Source organism: Anguilla anguilla, chromosome 7, assembly GCF_013347855.1.
Source record: "Anguilla anguilla isolate fAngAng1 chromosome 7, fAngAng1.pri, whole genome shotgun sequence".
NCBI classification, from domain to species: domain Eukaryota; kingdom Metazoa; phylum Chordata; class Actinopteri; order Anguilliformes; family Anguillidae; genus Anguilla; species Anguilla anguilla.
The window spans coordinates 13,991,304-14,011,522 of NC_049207.1; the positions used below are offsets into that span (position 1 = coordinate 13,991,304).

A 20,219-nucleotide genomic window follows, 5' to 3' on the forward strand; every position below is an offset into this window, starting at 1 on the left:
CTATATGAGACGGGCAGTGTAATGTGCTCGCTGCGAAGGCCCTTTCCGTTGCCGTGCCCAAGGTGTAGACGGAGCGAAGCGCCGGATGCACTCTGCTCTTAATAAACGGACGCATGCACATTACGTGATCGGGCCAACCGTGCAGAAATGGCCGTTAGTAGTGGGAGATTAAGTTGTTTAGGATGATATAGGATAAACAAGATGCTAGTGTTTCAAGGGGACCTACGCTCACTGCATATGTGTGAAATTGAGTTAAGTACAGGGAGGTAGACCACTGAAGCGTTTCGGGCTGCAAAAGACCTCTGTCTCCACTTTAAGATGGGGGCGTGGAGAGGGACGCTGGTAGTGGTGGTGGTGGTGGTGGTGGTGGGGGGGGGGTATAATAATTTTTTTTCCGGGTGGGGGGTTGCTGGTACGCATTTCCACCCCTTCCACATTTATCGGCATGGGTCTATCAGCCTCGCTTGACAATAGACATCAACAGGAGGAAATATTTTCTCCTTTCGGAAAAAAAAAAAGAAAGGTTCATGGCTCCTTACCTGGTCCCCCGCGCGTGTAAGCCGATAGCCATTTCCAGCCGGTTACTCATGTCCAGTACATCCAGCAAAGAGCCGGGATAAAATAAACACGGCGAGTCGGGTATCTCGGAAAAGAATCTGTCACGGGTTTGGGTTAATTGTCTGCAGGAGAGGCAGGGCCGCGCGCCTGAAACGTAAGCCCTCGCCGGGGGAGGGCGGGCGGGCCCGGGGGCGCTGTGTGGATCTGAGGGGGGGGGCGGGGGGTGCCTTCCGCGGGTCAGAGCCGCGCTGCCGGCGGAGGGCACGGCCGGTTCACGCCGCGGCGGCTCAAAGAGGAGCCGCGAGAGGGCGAGGGGCGCCGCTGTCTCTCTCGCGTGCGCACGGCCAGGGTTTGGGTTACAGCCCCCCCCCCACTCCACCCCTTACCCCCTCCCGAGTATCGGACCGGTCTGGACAGACCCCGTGCGCTCGGCCCGGTCCCCTGACCTCCTGTCCGTCAGCTGCCGTTCGGCCTGCCGCAAGGTTCACGGCAACGAGGCGTTTCTTAAAATTTCGGGTCGTGAATTGGAATAGAGCGTACTCACTGAAATTAGAGCTGAACCCCAATAGGCTGCCAGAAGAGCCTGAAAGCATGTTCTGTTTTTCTTTTTTTTTTGACGTGGATTATTAGCTGTAACTCATTATCAATTACAATTTGAAAAATTATAGATGTAATATACCCGGAGCCTGGTCACGTGTCAGTGCAGCTGAAATATAATCGCAGGCAATTAATTATGCTCAGCTAGAGATGTTTTTTGAAACAGAGATGTTGATGTTGAGAAAATGCTGAGACATCATTCTTTTCTTTAATGATGTGTATCCTGTTTCAGAGGAAACATTTAATGGCAAAATACAAAAAATAACATTATAAAAGTATTAAAAGAGTTCCTCCTAAATTAAGCTGTATGGTATAACAAAGCTGGATTTATCTCACATAAAGCCAGAATGAAATAAAATAGGTACAGTTCTGTTAATTAGCACAAACATAATTATACACTTCAGATAACTTAGCAGACATGTTATACGCACAGGACCTGTCTGTATTCTGAGACATGTTAGAATAGTCTGGAAAGAGTTGTCTGAAATGTAACTTTCACTGTGGAAACACAAACCCAAAAGCGGTGCGCTGCGTCTTGACCGCTGGATGACCAAGATGGGGTTGACCGTCCCGAGGTGAGGTCCTGACCCGCATCACAGAGGCCAGGAGACTGACCCTCATGATAAAAGCTAACCCCGTGCTTTAAGTCTGCTGCTGGAACTCACAGCGGCAAACACCCCAGGGACTGTCTTAGCAGCAGGGTTAGAAAGTAAGGTCAGCTGCCTGGGCCTGAATAGGAAAGTAGTTTTTATTGAAAATGTTAGTTTGTTGTGTGGAGCATATCCTTATGTCAGTTAAATTTTATGGTGTTAATCGTAGAACGAGCGCTCAAACTTTAGTTGTTTCTGATGCCGACGGTGCTTTTAATTCCAGTGTTAGTTATGTTGAGCCTTTACATTAAGCAGAACTAGACTGGGTTTTAAAGATGACAGCAAAAGCCTACTTTACGTCTCTGTTTTGGAGTATATTTTAACTGTATACTATCATTGCCACACTGATATTAAAGTTATTGAAGAAATTATATAAACCATTAAACTATGATTAGAAGAAAAATAATATAGAAGAAAATATATACAGACATACATGCTGTAGGAAAATATTTCGTATTCTTTTTTATTTGTAAGAAGTACATGACTAGGCAGTGATTGATTGTCCAGAAGTTTTATTACACTTAGTTCTGTGATTGCGAGGTAAACATCATGTGAGTTATGTGGCCCTCGTATACGTCCCTTGTAAAAAATAAATACGGGCACATACATAAATATGTGAATGCCAAAAAAGACAGCCCTGTTATTTGGCCAATAAATCTCAGGCCCTCTACAGATTGCAGAATTTGAATATGAAATGTCGCCGCGTTTTTCTGGCTACGTTTGGCCCGTTGCGGGTTTAAACTGAGCATGACCTTGGTGGTGTTTACTCAGGGGAGGGTCTGTAAAGTGCCCGCAGTGCGCCGCTCTCAGGGGAGCGTCTCTAAAGTGCCCGCGGTGCGTTCGCTGCGGGGCCTGACCTCCTGGACTGTCTCTGGCTGACCCCCCTTCAATGGCTTCATTCTCTGATGATGTGGCGTGGCTCCTGTTGCCTCGATAGCGGCCTAAGATTGAATAATCCCCCTCAGAGCCTCCCTTAACAGGCGTGACTCCTGAGGTCTTGGAGGGGGGCGGGGGGGCGAGGGGGCGAGGGGGGGGGGTCTCGTGGCGCTACTGGGTTTTTAACGGGATAGACGCTGTCAGTCAATCTACGGTTACGTCTACGGCCTGAACTGTACAATGCGGTTCGGCTGACATTTTAGGATTTATTGCCGGACCTTCAAAATTTGCGTGGTTTGTCTTGTTGTAGCTGGCAGCATATCGACATTGTGTTCTGAAAAGTCCTGTTGTTACGCAGTCAAATTGCTCGCAGTAACTCACTGAGAAAGTAAGTACTCAGTCCGGTAAAGTTTTTACAGGGGTGCTGAGAGTCGCCACTTGCCTCAAGTAATCGTTTTCACACCAGCAAGTGCGAGTTTCAGTTTCCTTTCGGTTCAGCCCCAGGGGAGGCATTAATCAATTGACATTTTTAGTGGATTTTCAATTAACCTAACACAGCTATAAACTATAAACATTTTTTTCCCCTTTTACAGCTTGGCAAACCATGAAAATGGGCTAAATAAATGGCGCATTAGTTCCAGCATTAGGCTGTCACAAGTTATTATCGCTGCACACTTAGGGTGTATTACCGTCTGTCATACAGAACCGTTTACTTTGAATTATGCAGTTCGGATGATGACTCGATGTAGTTCAGAAATTATTTGATTAAAACTTGGTTTTCCTATTGATCCATTACATCTGAACCTTTCACATCAAACCTCAAAACCCGTATAAACAAACCTCTCGGCTCCTGTTATTCACAGCCTCAAAGTGTGTTATCATAATGCCTTCTGAGCCGTCCAAAACAAACAGGTCTTAAGCCTAAACATAAAGAGTGCGGGCTCTGTGCAGTGGGCCCTGATGGTCCACTAAATCAAGCAGGGTCTAATTGCAGTGAAACTGCTGGAAAATATATATTTGTTTTCTTTTCTTATTGCCTGTGCATATGGGGCATTGCCCGTTGGGTATTCGTAATGTGTCGAAAGATGAATACATTTTAAAAAGTCAAACAGTATATTTCAGCAGTAAGATGTTGTGTGTGTGTGCGCTTGTGTGTGTACGTGTGTGTGTGCGTGCGTGTGTGCATGTGTGTGTGTGTGCGTGTGTGTGTGTGTTTATGCGTGTGTGTGTGTTAGATTGTTTTGTAGCTGGCGAGGAGGACTTTGATGAGCAGAAGAGGATAAGCAGCGAGTGGACCGACTTGTGGCTGCAGACGCAGGCCAACAACCCCGATACTGACAGGACCTCCCCAGCTCTGGAGAGGTGAGATTATCTGACACAATCGCAGGACAGAGAAAAAACAGTTTACTTAAGGCCTGCCGTAGCCTGGCTGCTTCAGCGTCAGCTGTGCGGCTACCGCTCCTGCTGCACCAATAACAGCCCTGCTCTGACTGACGGGTAATGAGGGCTTTATAGGCTACAGCGCTTAATGGCCGGGCCGGTGGGGGAAAAACACTTCCGACTGAAACGTCCTTATTGGGAACAGGACATGTATGCGTTTGTAATGAAAGTTATGCTTATTGGATATTTGGAAATTCCCCAGTGCCCGGTTTAAGCCGTCTCCCGCTTAAGAGCGCATGAATCATGGAGGAGCGTGAGGTCGTGTTTGGGAGAGCGTCACTAGCTCCCACGCTTGGCACAGCCGTCTGACCGAGCGGCCTGTGATGACGTGTAGAGGTGCGGTCGCGCTGGAAGAGCCAATAGCGAAGCACTTAAAACCAGATGATGCTTCATACTCTGGCTCGGTGGCTTTGAGAAGATGGAGGCCAGGCTCAGTCCTCCACATTGCGCTTTGTTCTGACCTAACCAGTCTAAAGCAAATGTTGGGCCTTATTTTAGTCCTTGAACTATACCATTTTAATTACAGAGTATCACATATTTCAGAAGGAAATGTATAATTCAGTTTTGAAGATGGTAAATTAAATGTGAATACACTTTACTTTCCTTTGTAATTTTTATGATGGTGACATTTCAATAACTTGGATAATATATAAAGTTATTAATTTTATGATAATCGAGTCAGTTATTGTGAGTTAAAAATGGGTGATGATAGAAATGTAATGTTAAAGTTTTTACTCTGAAAGCAGCAATGTATGGCTTCTGCTGGGACACAGCATACGCTGGTTACACTAATAACCTCATTTATGGGCCTTTTTAGTGAACATTTCCTGCCAGAGATTGACGTTGACATTCTGAATGGACGGAGAGTTCAGCTTGTGGTAAATGCACTTCCCTCTGTTTACTTCCTCTTTTCGCTGACATATTCCCTGTCATATACAGCTGTTGATAAAATATTGGCTGTTGGGAAGGGACACCACTGAAAGTAACAATGGTTTCCTAATTTCCTGGTTTTGTACAATCTTCATTTCCACCTAAATTTGCATTCTTCATGTCTATATAAGTGCTAAATTTCTTCAATAATGTATTTGTAATCTTTACGGATATTTGCGATTAGATAAACACCCAATGACAATTCCTGTAATAATTGTTTGGAACTGTCTTAAAATATAAAGCTTTCCAGGGGAATGTATTTAGAAAAAAAGTGCAATCTCGATACATTTTTAAAGACACACACATGCAGTGATCGTCCAGACGCTGATCCCTTTTTTAAGCACCGGGAGTAAGGTTTGGCCCCGGGTTCCTGGAAGCGTATATTCTTAAGGACGCTCCATAAAGCTTTCCGCGGGCGCGTGAGCAGCCCTGGGTCCCCTGCCCGCGACTCGTATTTCATGAATGCAGTGTTTGTTTACCCGGGGCCCGTAGCGTGAGCTGCTCCGAGAGAAATGTCATCTCTTATTTTGCAGAGTGTGTCTGCTCTCCCCCGCTGCTGCCAGGCTGGCCCGGGTCTCCGGGACGGGCCGGATCAAGAGAGCGGGTCCCGGGCCAGCGCCGCTGCTTTGTCTCCGCCTCGCAGGGAACACAATCAAACGCGCGCCAGCGCGGCGGGACACGCAAGTGAGTCCGGGACACAGTCGCTCTCATTCTCCCCCCGGCCTGTTGCGTCTGCGTGCGCCGCGTGTGTGCGTGTGCGTGCGCTGCGTGTGTGGGAAGCTTCATTGTGTTACATCTCGACGATACACGCGAGGAGGGCGGCGCGTTGCGTGTCTGCGTGTTGTGTGTGACTTCTTTCGTGACGCGTGTATAATGAAGCACCTCGCTGATAAACAGTGTGTGCTTTCTTGAGTGTTTTCCTGCGTCGTGTGTAGAAATTAAACATCACAGTTGCAATGACACTAGTCAGGGAAATTAATATTTTGATGAATATTCTTATAAGGATATCCATTTACAACTGCTTTTGCTTTATTCTGTATTTCACTTTATTAATTACTGTTCTACTTTAGCGGCCTATCATAGAATGTATAATTTTGTATTTAATAGGTTTGTATCCCTCGTAAATAGTTCTTATCCATAAAATCAAGTCTAAATATATGAGAGGCCTATGTGCCACTGTTGCATTGCAAACAAATACAATTCAAGTCTAAAAATGCCAATTGATTTAAAACAGCTAAACCACTACAAAAAACTGTAAAATAGTATTTTAAAACAATAACAATAACCTTTAAATGATCTGCTGTATTTTATATCATTCTCAGTACTATACCCTGTGAACCTCATATCCCATACTTAAATTCTGGATTTTTGATTATTACTGGACGTGAATTATATTATTGTAATATCTACCCCGCCACTGATACCTGTTACCCCTGGTTAACACTGTAAAATAAGGAAAAAGCTTCAATAATGTTCAAGACTTCACACATCGCTCTCGGTTTGAATCATTAAGGTCAAGTGGCAACGCAAACACTGACAGGGAGGCTTATTCTGACAATCTGCTGTAAAGTGCAAGGCGTGTACTTTGGATAACGGCGCTCGATTGCAGATTACCGCGTTATCTAACACCGGCCGTCCTGCGAGAGAGTGGGAAACAGCAGCGGAGTCTGCATTTTGAGCCGAATATTTCACAAAATCAAAGTCAAGCGTTTTAATATGGCCGCTGCGTTGTGTGGAGTCGCGACACGGGAGGAGCAGGTTTGCGGTTGGGGAATAATGGATTTGCTGTAGTCCCTCGTGCTCGTCGGGAGGGAAGCCGCGGGGTCGCGGAAAGGACACGGTGAGGAGGATTTGCTCCGGCAGGAAATGGCAGAAGGCTTTTGAGAAAGAAAGACTGCCCCTCTGTCAGAGGTTTAACTCCCGAAGTTTGAGTGACAAAGATGCTACACATGAGGCCGTCCGGGACGCCGGAGCGACCAGATTAAACAAGTTTAGCGAAAAGCATAGCGAAATAAAGGAAAACACTGTCCCTCCTAACAAAGACAAATTCGATTTTGATGGCGACCGAAATGAAATCCACGAGGAACGCAGCCGCCGTGCGAAAAGAGCAGTTTGTCATCACAGAATAAGAAAAATGCCCTCGTTTATTCTCAGGATCAAACGGCAGTTATCTAAGCAGTCAGGGCTAAATTAAATTATGGTCTGTATATGTGCGCGAGGCGAGTCAGAAAGCCCTCTAAGCATCATGTCCAAGAGCAAATGCATTTAACATACTTTTAAATCGCTAGTGAGTAGGCCTCCTGCCATATCGAAATGAAGATTTTGATATGTCTGAAGTAAAATGCTGTTTGTGTCATCACCATGATGCCTGATTTTTAAAAACGTTTTTTTTTCTGAAAGATTTTACAGCAATTTTGGTGAATATGTTCCGAATAAATGCATTCATATGCTTGTTGACTAATATGCACATGCCCTGTACTTGGAGTATGTGTCTTTGTCCTTATTTTTAGGGAAATAAAATGGATCATCTTATGAAACAGAATGGATTAAATCAAGGTTTAGCATTAGATATGGCCACTTAGAAAGTGTGCTTGAGTTGTCATGGCTATGAATTATAAAAATACTCTATGACCAACTGTAGCTTTTGCAACACGATATCTATTCCACTTTGGTACGGTTCCATAAAATATATTTTCTAAGCCGGATATGTGAAAAAAGTCACTGAAGTTTATGGATTTGGACCCTCAGTTCTATAACTTTGCTTCCTTGTATCGGTTAAGTAAATGTAAAATTATTATGCAATTGTTTCCTTTGTTATGTTATGTTGCAATCGATATTGACATAGTGCTGACTAATTTTCCAAATTAAGAAAATGTAACAACAGATGTGTAGATATTTACAGCCACACACATTAACTGTAATAAACCTTCATCTCCTGCCCCCTAGGAGTTCATTCCCGCTGTTAAACTAGCTGTGTGGGATTGTGCTGTCGGGCCAGCAGTAAGCGATACACATGGAACACATTGAGCAGTAAAAAGGTTGTGCTTTGTTCCCTCTGTTTGTGCAGATCTGTGTTCAGCCTCCAGCTGAAGGTGAGCTGGCTCTTCAGCGGTGGGGGAGTGAGCTCAGATCCTAATGCCACCATCGGACGGGTGCTGTCGAGTGCTGTCGAGTGCAAGGACCTTTTCGGTTTTAACGTTTCGTTAATTCTCTCGCCCCGCAGGGAGAGAGGCACCTGCTCCTGTGCAAGCCGCCTCCGGCCCGTCCAAAAAGGAACGCATCTCCTTCCGGGACAACCCCGTCCAGCTCAGCCTAGGGTGGGGAGGAGGGAAGAAGAGATCCACACTGAGAAAGTAAATTTTGTCAGAGAGGAAGAGACGATGTCATTTAACAGCGCTGTCCTTTTGTGTGTGTGTGTGTGTGTGTGTACATGTCTGCGTCCATATACGTAACATTTGTGCCATTTTGTGTGAAATGAACATTGTTTTCAAAACTATTAAATTAATTTAACCGTTTTTCATTCAAATTCACTGAAACCTCGTTTTTTAAAAACTATTTTAAAGCTTCGCTGAAAGTTTGATTCATATTTACTTTATGAAAAATGTTATTGACGAAGGAGTGCATTAGTACCAAAAAAATATGAGTAGTCATCCCCAAATTTTAATTCAAAATTCAAAAAGTCCAATTGAGTGTATATAAAAATGGCACTTTGTCTTTGATTTATATTGTGGCTTGGGATGAAATATGTGCATATGCATGATAACAAATAACAACGTGTAAGATCATAATATTTTAACTACCAGCATATGGACCATATACCCCCATACACAAAGATTCCTGCATTACTTTCTCTTTGCCATGACGACAGTGCAAGTGAGGTCTAATATCAAAGTGCTCCAGTTAATATGAATAGCATGAAGGGAAATGTACTTCTCTGTATACACCAATACTTGTATCAGTATCATTAGTCTATTATTGATACTTGTATACCTATAGTATAACAGTATAATTAATTCCAATATTATTGAACTTTGTCTATGTTGTAGGCTACATTGGACAATGTAGTGTTGAATCAACTCCGATTCAGGAAAACTGATTCAGTTCTGACTGAATAAACTTTGCTAGAGTTGATCCAATTGTGTTGGAGTGCATTTAATACAATACATTTTGCTCCAGTATGTACGATACGAAATGGATGGCTTCAGATCCAAGATCCCGAACCAGATGGATCAATTAGAGCTCACATTCAGATCAGAATACAGACAAGCTTCTAAATGTTGTACTTTCTTTACTGTGAGGGTATGTATCTGATCTATAACTGGGTGCAGTTAGGATATATAAATAATGAATATTCACCAATAAATTTCGCTTGTGATTTACTGTTGATAAATGGTACACGAAAAGTTGAGATTAAAGAAATTAAATCTCAGATTTATGAATGTGAAATGCATATTTTTGATGGAACTGTGAAAATGATTTAGTGAACAGATTAGAAGTTGAATTTATAACTGTTCAGAAGGGACTGAATCCAAAGATAAAAGATTAGAAAGGAATTGTAGTATGCTGCCAAAAAGCAGAGAGAACAATGCATAAGAATTTCACAGTACTTTTACTAAATCTTCAGTAAATCTTTAAGAACTGTATTCATATTTTCCAATTTGTTGAAATATATATTTTAAATTTCTATGTATTTTAACTCAAAGAACAACAGTGGACCCGTAGAGCAGAACCATTGCTGGAATATTGGAGCAGTTGATTTTTTTGTGTATGGTGGGGGGTGGGTGAGGTATTTGCTGATCTGTTGCCTGGAAATAATAATGTAATGAATTTAAAAACAAACACATGACGCTAAAGAGTGGCTCCCTGCCAGGGACTTCGTGTAGTCTGTTTATTTTCCTCGCCCCGACTTTAACTTTTCTTTAGTGTTTTGGCTGTATGAACACACCGAGAGTTTTGACTGGGGCTCAAAATTGTTTGCCCGTGATGGAGGAGTTCTGATGATTAAAAGCTGTGTTATCCTATGAAACCTTAGTGCGCTGCCGTCCCTTCATGGCGAGGACTGAACTTTCCTCCCCAACGAGAGAGCGTTCATCTTCACTACGTAGCGTATAGTAACATTCATTTTTCGTATTCACCTACGCTCAGCATTCATCTGAATGTTGAAGTATGACTGCATCACATTATTTCAGCAGTGCTTCATGTCATGTTTCCTTTGACATCGTTACATCTAAAAAGCCATCGATAATCACAAGATCGAGGTGGTTGGCCCGCATACTTTAAAAGCCAGAGTTCTGCTGCTGTATAAATAGCTTTAACTATGGCTTCCTAAGAGAATATTCAAGATGGCAGAACTGAACTGCATTAAAATGTTTGTTGATTGTGCAGTTGCAAAATATCATTCTTGCAAGTTTTTTACATGAGTGTCTACTTTTTGAAAAAGTATATATTTAAGTTATGTTGTGCAGCAAGTAGCTGATTGTGGATGATGACACACATCCCATGTCACAGCGCTTGCCTTTCAAGTCCACCAGTAAGGCACTGATGATTTTAACTGCGTATTTTGTGTTTGAAGAAAGTGCTTTCCCGTGCTTCTTTGAGATACACTTTGTAACTGTTAATATGTGATAACCAGTCAGCACTGGCTTTGTGCCACAGTACTCTGATTGCAGTTCATTTATCCATCTACCATACAAGCCCTGCTGTAAATGAAAGACAAATGGAAAACAAAAAAACAACATAACAAAAAAGCATGACACTACCACCACAGATCCACCATATCAGTACAAGCTCAAAACACAAATCACTTGAACTGGTCTTAAACTTCTATGCAATATTTTTTTCTCTAAAACTTTAAAAAACTATAAAAGTATTATTTAACCCCTATTGCAACAAATGAGACTTTTTCAGACATTGAAAGTGTCATGGTTGGTTTATAATAAGCTGAATGTCCTTTCAGAGTATTTCTTCACTATGCATTTATTGAACCTGGAGACAGGGTGTGACTCGTGCTCTGGTGTAAAAGCTGCTACATTAGTGCAGCTGGAGGAATCGTATGCCTCTTGGACAGAGGTTTATTATTGCTTTAATTATTGCAGTGCTGATAGGGCACGTACACACAAACTGTAGCTGACAGGTTTCATTGGAGCCAAGATTTAAAAAAAAAAAAAAAAAACTGTTCTATGCTTGCCTTATGAGGTAGAAAAAATATGAATCAGCTGTTCTGTCTTTTTAAATGTTCATGTTTTAAGAGCATGCTTTTTCAGTTGTTTCACCGAGTTCCTACTTAAAAGAAATAAAACGCATTTGGCATGGAAATCTGTGAAACTAGGATTATTCCGGAAAATTACGGTCACCCACACTGGTGAGTTTTGAAGAAAAAACATATTTTAAAATATTTTGAGAAATTGCTTGAACCATATGGAGAAGAGGGGCTTACCACATATTTAGTTCTCCTTCAAGTCACAAATGTGCTCTAACCTCAACTTTATTCTTGTGTGTACTATGTTTAAAATCAGAATCACCTCACAGATATATAGACTATTAATTTAATTTGAATCAGGCCTACTTATCATTTAAATAATAAGACTTTACTATAACTGACACACATAACATTGCACCCATAACTGCAAAACCCCACAGCTTTACAGTGAATTATTTGTAATGACTTTCAAGAATAAAAAGCAAAAGAGCTTTGTGGTTTGTTTAAATTGAAAAGCGAACCATAACAAGCAATAATAGATGTGTCTGTTTCTGGGTAGATGTAGGCAGGTTTTTGGAGCTATTTATATTTTATGCCTTTCAGACAGAAATGTGGATTTGAAGGGCTTCATTGAATTTAAACATATGGAATATTCTTGGTTATTTTTACACCATAAACTAAGGAGAATGTGATCCCTGACTGGAAGGAATCTTAATCCTGTTATGAATCCTGAATATCTGATGCCAGCAGAATTGCCACTTGTGGCAGATCTGAGGGGAGACCCTAGTGAGCGCGCTCAGATGTCCGAGAGAGACACATTTTCTCCTCAGCATGGGGGCCGGCCTGGAGATCACCCTGCAGCCCCCAATAAAGGGTACCCCCCATTCATATTTATTTTGATTTTTTTTTCCCTTCTCGCACCGTCCAGCCAGGGTATTATCATTGACCACCCATATCTAAATGTGGCATGCTGTCTGGCACTGCAGGGGGAAGAGGATTAAAAGTGAACGAGGTGGTCACAGACAGGCTAACTTCTGCCATTTTTATTGTTAATCAAAGCTTGTGTTAATTATTATTATTTTTTTTTCCTGCTAATAACAGAATGTAATTACATTTATTTTTATTGTAGGCTTCAATTCTATTGCACTAGCATCCTAGAATATTTTATTATAGCTTCTGTTACAAACAATAAAAAACTTGGCATAAATTTGTGCTTTTATAGTCACCAGTGAAAGCAAAATTATTGTATACCTATCTCTAGGTGACCTCGTTTCTAGTACATGTGAACGTTTAAATACAATTACAATTTGGCAACAACGAACTGGGATCTTTTTGTTCCACCACATAATATAAAACAAGATTTTATTTTCCATTTAAAAAGCCTATTGATTGCAAATTATGAGGAAGTAATTATTATCTTAATGCCATATGTATAAAAACAAAACAAAACAAACTATATATATATATATATATATATATATATATATATACAACGTGATTTTCGTTGCTTGAAGTCTGATCTGATGTACAGTTGTGTTTAAAGTAGGCAGCAATATAGATATATTGTTAAAACAGTTATGTGCTGTCTGTTTGTCGTTGCATTAGGCTTTAAAATAAATTTGAATGATTCTTTAAATTTAGAATAATGCATTTTGACGCAAGGATTTGTCTATAATGACTAGTCATTCTGAAGTTCTGGATAAATATTAGTTTATTTTGACTGTAACTGTCGCCCGTTCTGGATTCGAGTCGAGACAACCGTCGGTGTCATTTCTCTGAAGTCTTCATTTGTGCAGAAGGCTATGCGCATCATTTCGTCACTCCGGATTCGGTGTGCGTTGCATCATTATAAAGTTCCACAGATTCTTACTTAAACTTATTTAACAAAATTAACTGTGTCGAACTTTTAGACACGGAACATTTTATTTTTACTTATCTAATTGTTGTAAATTGTGCGATCTGAAATTGACGAAATAGCCTTTTTTTATTTAAAAGACTATCCTCTAAATTTGTTCTCCAAAGTATATTCATTTATGTATCCATTTACTGATGTTAATAATAATAATAATAATAATAATAATAACCGGGGAATAATAGGAAAAACAAGTTTTTATTATTATTATTTGATTTTATTTTTTTTATTTTTTCTTTGAAATGTCATGTTTCGATTCAAACGTCTGGAAATACGAACATACGAAATACAATTTTCACTTTGCCATGTCGCTCAAGAGATAACGTTGGTTGCATTAATTATAGGCGGCTATAAGAATTATCTCAGGAATGCTTTGGATATTAAAGTAAATATGTACTCAACTTTTCTTAATTTGTATTTATACCGAAGGGACAAAGCTCTCAATTCATACGGAAAAAATAAATTGCTCATATAATGGAATATTGCTCCCTTATAAATATGGGAACCACTTACTCTGTGGTTTACAGTCAGATAATTTCTAAAACATTCCATCATTGCTTTTCATTGTTTACACGCAACATGTCTGCTTGTATACGACCATCAAAACACATGTGGCATTTGCTTTCATCATCAAACCACAAAAAACGTATGGTTAATTGTAACTTTTGCACAAAATCGCGGGTGAAGATGTATAAGAAATAAATCGCATGGAAAGTCGAATAAAGTTGTAACAAGTAGTTTTTTGGCTAAGCATACATTTCTATAAAGTCAGTACTTTCATTTTTATTATTTTTATTTTTTGTTTAAAAATATAAATATTTCACTATATGCCTATATAGGACAGTTATACATTTAGTGTTTCTTAAGAATGAAGCCTAGTTGTGTTTCCACATTTCTAAACAATTAGCAAACTAATTTAAACGGCAAAAATCATGATGAATCGTTGCACACGTTTACAGGAGATGTCAAAACATTTGCTGAAAATGAAAGTCAATTTAATTGTTATATCTTTTCAAGGCGGTGCAGAAGTTCTGTTTCGCTTGGATTCTTGGTCTGGGAGGAGTTGGTCTACTCCATATTCATACGGTGGGAGGCTACCTCGTGGACCCCGTTTAACTTCGCCATATAAAACGAGGCCTCGGGTTTCCCTATGACAAGACAAATTAACGGGCTTTGGAAACATACTTTCGGGGTACAGTATCGCTCTATTTAAATCTTCTTAACACCACGAATATTTATGCTCCAACTTGGCAAGCTTTGGGAAATCGACAGGCCTCAGCAGGATGATGGAATACATGACTGAGAAATTCTCCATGAAGAGTCAAGTCATGAAGAGCGGTGATTATTACATGGGATCGAGCGGAGCGCTGGACCAGGTCATGGAGAACTTGGATAGCGTGCAGTACTACAGCAATAAGAACTCGTCAAAGTGCGTGCAATCCTTCAGTCTACAAAGCAGTGACCCTCACGCAAGACTGGATCGAACGTCTCCATGTGATGACCAAAATGGTGAGCGACATTTTTAATTTGCTGACTTTTTATTAAATAAAATAGTTCACATATGTAGGTTAGTCATGGATGAGTTTTAAATGCTACCAAAATATGTCCAACTTGCATTTATTTCATCCTACTGTGGCCTCTGAAAGAATTTAAATAAAACCGGCCTGAGTATGAAAAACAGTGGGCTGTAGTTATGATAACATTTAATTAATTAGCATCTTATTCGGTCAAGAAATTATCCATATTCATTATTTACAGACCAGTTGGGATATTATTTTCTGGAAGAAAGCAAATGTATACTGGCAAAGAAAATCTACTGGATGCTATTCAGTGGGCTCCTTGATGTTTTGGGAGAGACATTGCAACTAACAACATAATTTCAAAATGAAATATTTTAAAATATAGTCTAATTGATTTTAAACGTCCATTTAAATCCTGCTGATCTTTAGCCTCAGAGGCGTCAACATGCCAATTTTTTTATTTCAAACTGTATTAATCTGCATCCCCTGAGTGCTTTGTCACAGATATTTCAATGTCAACGTTATTGTCAAATTAAAAACGTTTCATTTCTATTCATTTAGCAAATTATGGTGTCCAAAAACCCGAGGATGATAGCCTGCATACGGATCTGGGAAGGCCAATGGAGAATTGTTGCAATTTGAGAGCGTCCCCAGTAACGCCAGTGCAAGAGAAAACGGACTTGGACGACATTGGCGAAAAGTGTGACAGCAACGTGAGCAGCAGTAAGAAGAGGCGACACAGAACTACCTTCACTAGCACACAACTAGAGGAGTTGGAGAAAGTTTTCCAGAAAACCCACTATCCGGATGTGTATGTCAGAGAACAGCTGGCGATGCGGACAGAACTCACAGAGGCGAGAGTTCAGGTAGGCTACAATTTTTGCTGTTATCCGAATGTTATTACGATTGAGAAATTAATTGTCACAGATTGCGTCATTTGGTTCACTAATTTAACTCATTTTTCATGCACTCTCAAAACAGATCTGTTAAAAACAACACACAATGCGTCACTTTTTAACGCCTTCATGTGTAGTTATGCAGTACACATTTTGCGTTTCTTTCAACAGTATACCTATGTGTTAAAAAGTGTAGAGTCTGTTAACGCATGTGTATTTGTAACACAACACGTGCTGAAAGTAACACAAAAGCAGTAGGCTAACACAAAAAGTGTGTGGGATATTAACACATCATTTTTGAGTGTACTATTGGACAGGAAAATAGCCCAGTTTAAGATAAAATATCGAGACCAAGGCCTATGAATCAGACTTTAGAAAAGCTGCATTGAAAAAAAAAAAAAAAAAAACTGTCACGACCAATCTGTTTTTATTGAATGGTAGTTAGAGTTACACGCCGTAATGTATTGGCATAGCTTATATCGAATGTTTTGGAAACAAAAATACAATTTTGAAATATTCCGTTTGATGATACAATAGGTCCATTATCAGTATCCCATGAAATACTAGCCTATTTCTAATTTATGCTTGCTTTATTGACTCGTAAATTCGGTGAGTCCTTCATGTACACAGTGAAATGTCCAGTGTTAAGTCAACAAAGTACATCCCCGAATGAGTCCAATAGGAACCATACCTGTTAAGAGTTGATTTATCATTGAACATTTTACTGTGTAGCCTACCTATAAAATCTATCTGGAGGCACTGCAGTATTTCTACATAATCTACTTAGGCCTACTCGAATTTTGGGATCATCAAAGGTGAACCGATGACACATTACAAATGTGTTTTCCTGACAGCGACCAACACTTGATAAAAGCCTTTAAATAGCCAACTTCATAAGAAATTATTATCTGGTTGCATCTTTAGGTATGGTTTCAAAACAGAAGAGCCAAGTGGAGAAAACGAGAACGTTACGGGCAGATCCAGCAAGCGAAAAGCCACTTTGCGGCCACGTATGACATATCAGTACTACCCCGCACCGACAGCTATTCACAGGTGAGACACTTAATTTGTATTTTAATAGGTCATTTGAAATGTGCCGTAGCCTACCCATAAGTAACAAACCAATGTTTAACGTATGCGATTTATTGCTGCGGTTGTTATTGATATGGAGCAGTCAGGTTAGGACAGTAATACTGTATCCGCTGCAGTAGGCTATTTTGCCACTGCAAGGCTCGTGTCTAATGCTATTTTGTATCAAAGAGCAGAGAAATATTTGCTTATTTCACACTTTAGAAATAGGAGTTAGTCAATAGTTTAGGCTGTCCATAAGACGTTTTTTTCAGAGCTTTTTCACAAGATACTTATCACAATTTCCTGAAAATAAATGAGGCTTCTTTATCCTGCTACCATAACCAGTTTAAGCATCAGACAGTTTTGGTTGTGTATGGAAGACTATACATTTTAATGCAAAACGGCATATTTTCAATTTTATTCTGTTCTAATAAAAAAGAGTAGAATAAATTATGGTTTTGGACCTGATAAGCTGATTGGATACATCTTTATTACGTTTTCCTCTTCATCTATAAACACTCTCTAGTGTTTAGGAAATATTAATATTATTGTATTATATATTGATTAGTTACTTTGTATATTAACAAGAGGCATCTGGGTAGTTTTGGAGTTATGATTACTTTTCGAATTTTATGTTTCAAGGATTAAACCCCTTATGGTGCATGATATTATTTTTTGCAAGGAGTGGTATCATTTTTGTGAGGTAAAACTAGACTGTAATAAAGATTATTATTGTGTTAGCAAGCTGTCCAGTGGACACAGGCCTAGGTGCATGCTTCACAAGAAATCCATATTTCAACTATTTGCCATAACTCTGTCTGTCTATAGATTTATTTTTATGTTTATGTATAAATACAGTATTTATTAAGCTTTCTTAAACTGGTATTATCAAAGAGCACAGAATCTTGCAGAGGAAGAGTGATATTGTGTGTATGTTCTTTGTGCACTGTGATAAAGAAACACATTGGTGTTGAAATATGGTCTCAGTGTCATTCAGAAGAGGAAAGGAAATTGTGGGATTAGAATTAGTGCTTGCATATTTGTGGGGAATGGTTCACATAAGGTAATGAGACAGGCCCCATGAGGGTATATTATGTGTTGGAGACACAGTGCAAAGAGCTCTTTAACAGTTATCGGACTAGCTTCCTCAAAGGTCTAGAAGTTCATGTTTTTTTTTTTTTTCATATAAATTGATCCCAAAAGGGATCAATTGAAATGAACTATTATGAATACATATTTTTAAATGCATTTATTTTGTGCAATACCATATTTGGATGTCACTTGTCATTTACAATTGTGTAAAATAACACAAAGAAAAAATGAGGATATTGTAAAAATGGGGCAAATTAGCCAATTAAGAGCCGATGCATAAAAAAGGTGAACATAAAACACACAGGAACACAATCTAAGACACCGCTAAAAAACTTTTGTAAATGTTATAGTTTTCTGTAGAAAAGTATTCAGACGCACAGAGACAGGGGCCATATGTGCAGGAGATTTACTGACAGTAACTGACATAATTGTTGAAGGGGATTAGTTCAGATGATATAGATCCAGCCACAGTGGAACTCAATGGCTTGGCACACATCCAGCCACAAATCCTGTTTAATTCTGTTTTTCATTCCTGCTCATATGCTTCTCATATAAACATCAGTATAAACCCAATTTACCCCAGTTTACATATTACAGCAGGCAGATTCACAGACTTCAGGGCTACATTGTATAACATTTCAGTTTTACAACCATGATAAATATCAATTTACTTAAAAGCGAATATATATCTATATATCTATATATATATATATATATATATAGTCATCCAATGACAATATGTAAGAAAAAGAAAATGTGGGTTTATAAATTGCAGATTTGTGGGTTGTGTATTTCCAAGAGCATAATCTGGAGTGATTTAAAAAAACAAACAATGGAACCATAATAGTCACTATGTTTATACTTGGCTGTATCTGAAGTCTGTATCTGAAATTTCTGGCTGATGCCATACAGTATGTTTGTCAAAGAATGCTTCTTAAAGGAGGATGTGGTAAACCCATACATTTAGAAACATGTACACGCAGAGACATGCGTGTACATATATATCCTTTCTTTGTTTCTTTCTCTACCAAATCAGTGTTTAATGTTAAAATAGCTGTTTTGACAATTGTGACTGTCAGTCCTGGTTTAAAACTCCACCTGTTATGTGCTATTCTGAGGGGCATATTTGACCTCATGAATGTGCTGCCAGTCCAGAATTTAAGGGAGTTGGTACCCTTTTATGATACTTAAAGTGCACATCATCACTGGTTTTGTCCTTACTGAGATTACTGATAAATTGTAGCACAAGTTTGATTCTGATAATTGACTGGACAAGCACCATAGTATTTATTTGATTGCAAGCCTTAGATCTGTTCATCTGAGCCTTATAAGAACCCCTCGCTTCTTTTCTATAGATTCCTAACAATTTGTGGGCGGGACCAAGCCCCGGCGGCTCCATGGTGTCTTCCTGCATGATCCCACGAGGCTCCCCCCCCTGCATGACCTCATATCCTCACTCCCCCCGTGGAGAGCACAGCTATGTGGGGTTCCCCAACCAGCAGAATCAGTTTGGCCATGTCTCCCTCAACAACTTCTTCACTGACTCCCTCCTCACCCCGCCCCCCAACGGGCACGCCTTTGAGACAAAGCCTGAATTCGAGAGGCGCTCATCGAGCATCGCCGTCCTGCGGATGAAGGCGAAAGAGCACACGGCCAACATCTCCTGGACGATGTGAACGAGGTGCGACGAAAAATAACCCCATTACGTTAACGGTTGATTAATTATTGTGTTAATAACAACAAAAACAACAACAACAACAACATGGTACAGAGAGTGTCTTGTTATAATAATAATAATAATAATAATAATAATAATAATATTTTACTTGTTCAAGTAAATCAAAGCTCTGTAGGAAGACGTACCACAGTTCCATATGCAGGTCACTGTAGACCAGCTGGCAAAACAAGCTCAGTCAAACCTGGAAGGACATCGAACCTAACCCTAAGAGTATTGAATAAGTGATGGCTGTTTTCTTCTTGTTTTTGGCACCTGCCGAATGTCTTGCTCAGAGTGAAGGAGAATATGTATTGCGGTTTGGGTGAATCTTGGCTCTAAGGAATAAAACTCACTGTGGTCAGTCTAAATGGAGGCCGTAAGATTTTGTTGCACAAACAATGGCATCGATCATGTTTTTTTTGCAACTTCAGTGTTTATGGGGGAATAAACCTCAGCTAAAACATTCACTATGCAATTCTAAAAACAACTTATAATTAAAAAAACAGTCAACACTCTGTCTGCATGATAGCCTTTCCTGGTATGTGGAGTCACATATATTTGTGCAGACTATTGCAGATAATTTAATTTTTTCTATACCAGTTGTATTCTCAGTCCAAGCTCAGGAATTCAACTCTGAGATAAATTGAATTGACATACTAACATATGTCTGTGTGCTTTGCAGCAAAGCTGTGTATTTCATGAACTGTGTCAACTTAGTGTTGCCGCACAAACTAGATGCAGTTATTCTTTTTTGTAATATA

General features: G+C 39.8%; 2 protein-coding genes across 3 annotated transcripts in view; both read left to right on the plus strand.

The window, feature by feature from the left end:
* Window positions 1-14,325, plus strand: part of lrriq1 (leucine-rich repeats and IQ motif containing 1) — a 36,936-nt gene extending 22,611 nt beyond the window's left edge. Inside the window, exons 24-28 of one of the 2 annotated variants that reach the window (XM_035427230.1) lie at window positions 3,917-4,043; window positions 4,939-4,999; window positions 5,585-5,735; window positions 8,275-8,404; window positions 14,180-14,325. In XM_035427230.1, the coding sequence (XP_035283121.1) occupies window positions 3,917-4,043; window positions 4,939-4,999; window positions 5,585-5,735; window positions 8,275-8,404; window positions 14,180-14,291 (581 nt within the window). In that variant the 3' untranslated portion in view covers window positions 14,292-14,325. Of the gene's footprint in view, window positions 1-3,916; window positions 4,044-4,938; window positions 5,000-5,584; window positions 5,736-8,274; window positions 9,882-14,179 lie in introns of those variants that run through there. The other variant, XM_035427231.1, reaches the window with a different exon arrangement.
* An 82-nt stretch (window positions 14,326-14,407) lies between these two features.
* On the plus strand, window positions 14,408-19,605 carry alx1 (ALX homeobox 1). The gene is made up of 4 exons (XM_035427232.1): window positions 14,408-14,671; window positions 15,244-15,548; window positions 16,503-16,631; window positions 19,097-19,605. The coding sequence occupies exons 1-4, from the start codon at window positions 14,446-14,448 to the stop codon at window positions 19,415-19,417; spliced, it is 981 nt and encodes a 326-aa protein (XP_035283123.1). The 5' UTR covers window positions 14,408-14,445; the 3' UTR covers window positions 19,418-19,605.
* The last annotated feature ends 614 nt before the right edge of the window (window positions 19,606-20,219 follow it).

What these genes read in the sequence shown, in the direction of transcription:
- alx1 (XM_035427232.1), top strand. Translation starts at nt 14,446, where the DNA reads ATGATGGAATACATGACTGAGAAATTCTCCATGAAGAGTCAAGTCATG. An exon ending in TCACAGAGGCGAGAGTTCAG is followed by an intron (nt 15,549 to 16,502) that starts GTAGGCTACAAT and finishes TTGCATCTTTAG; the next exon opens with GTATGGTTTCAAAACAGAAG. An exon ending in GCACCGACAGCTATTCACAG is followed by an intron (nt 16,632 to 19,096) that starts GTGAGACACTTA and finishes TCTTTTCTATAG; the next exon opens with ATTCCTAACAATTTGTGGGC.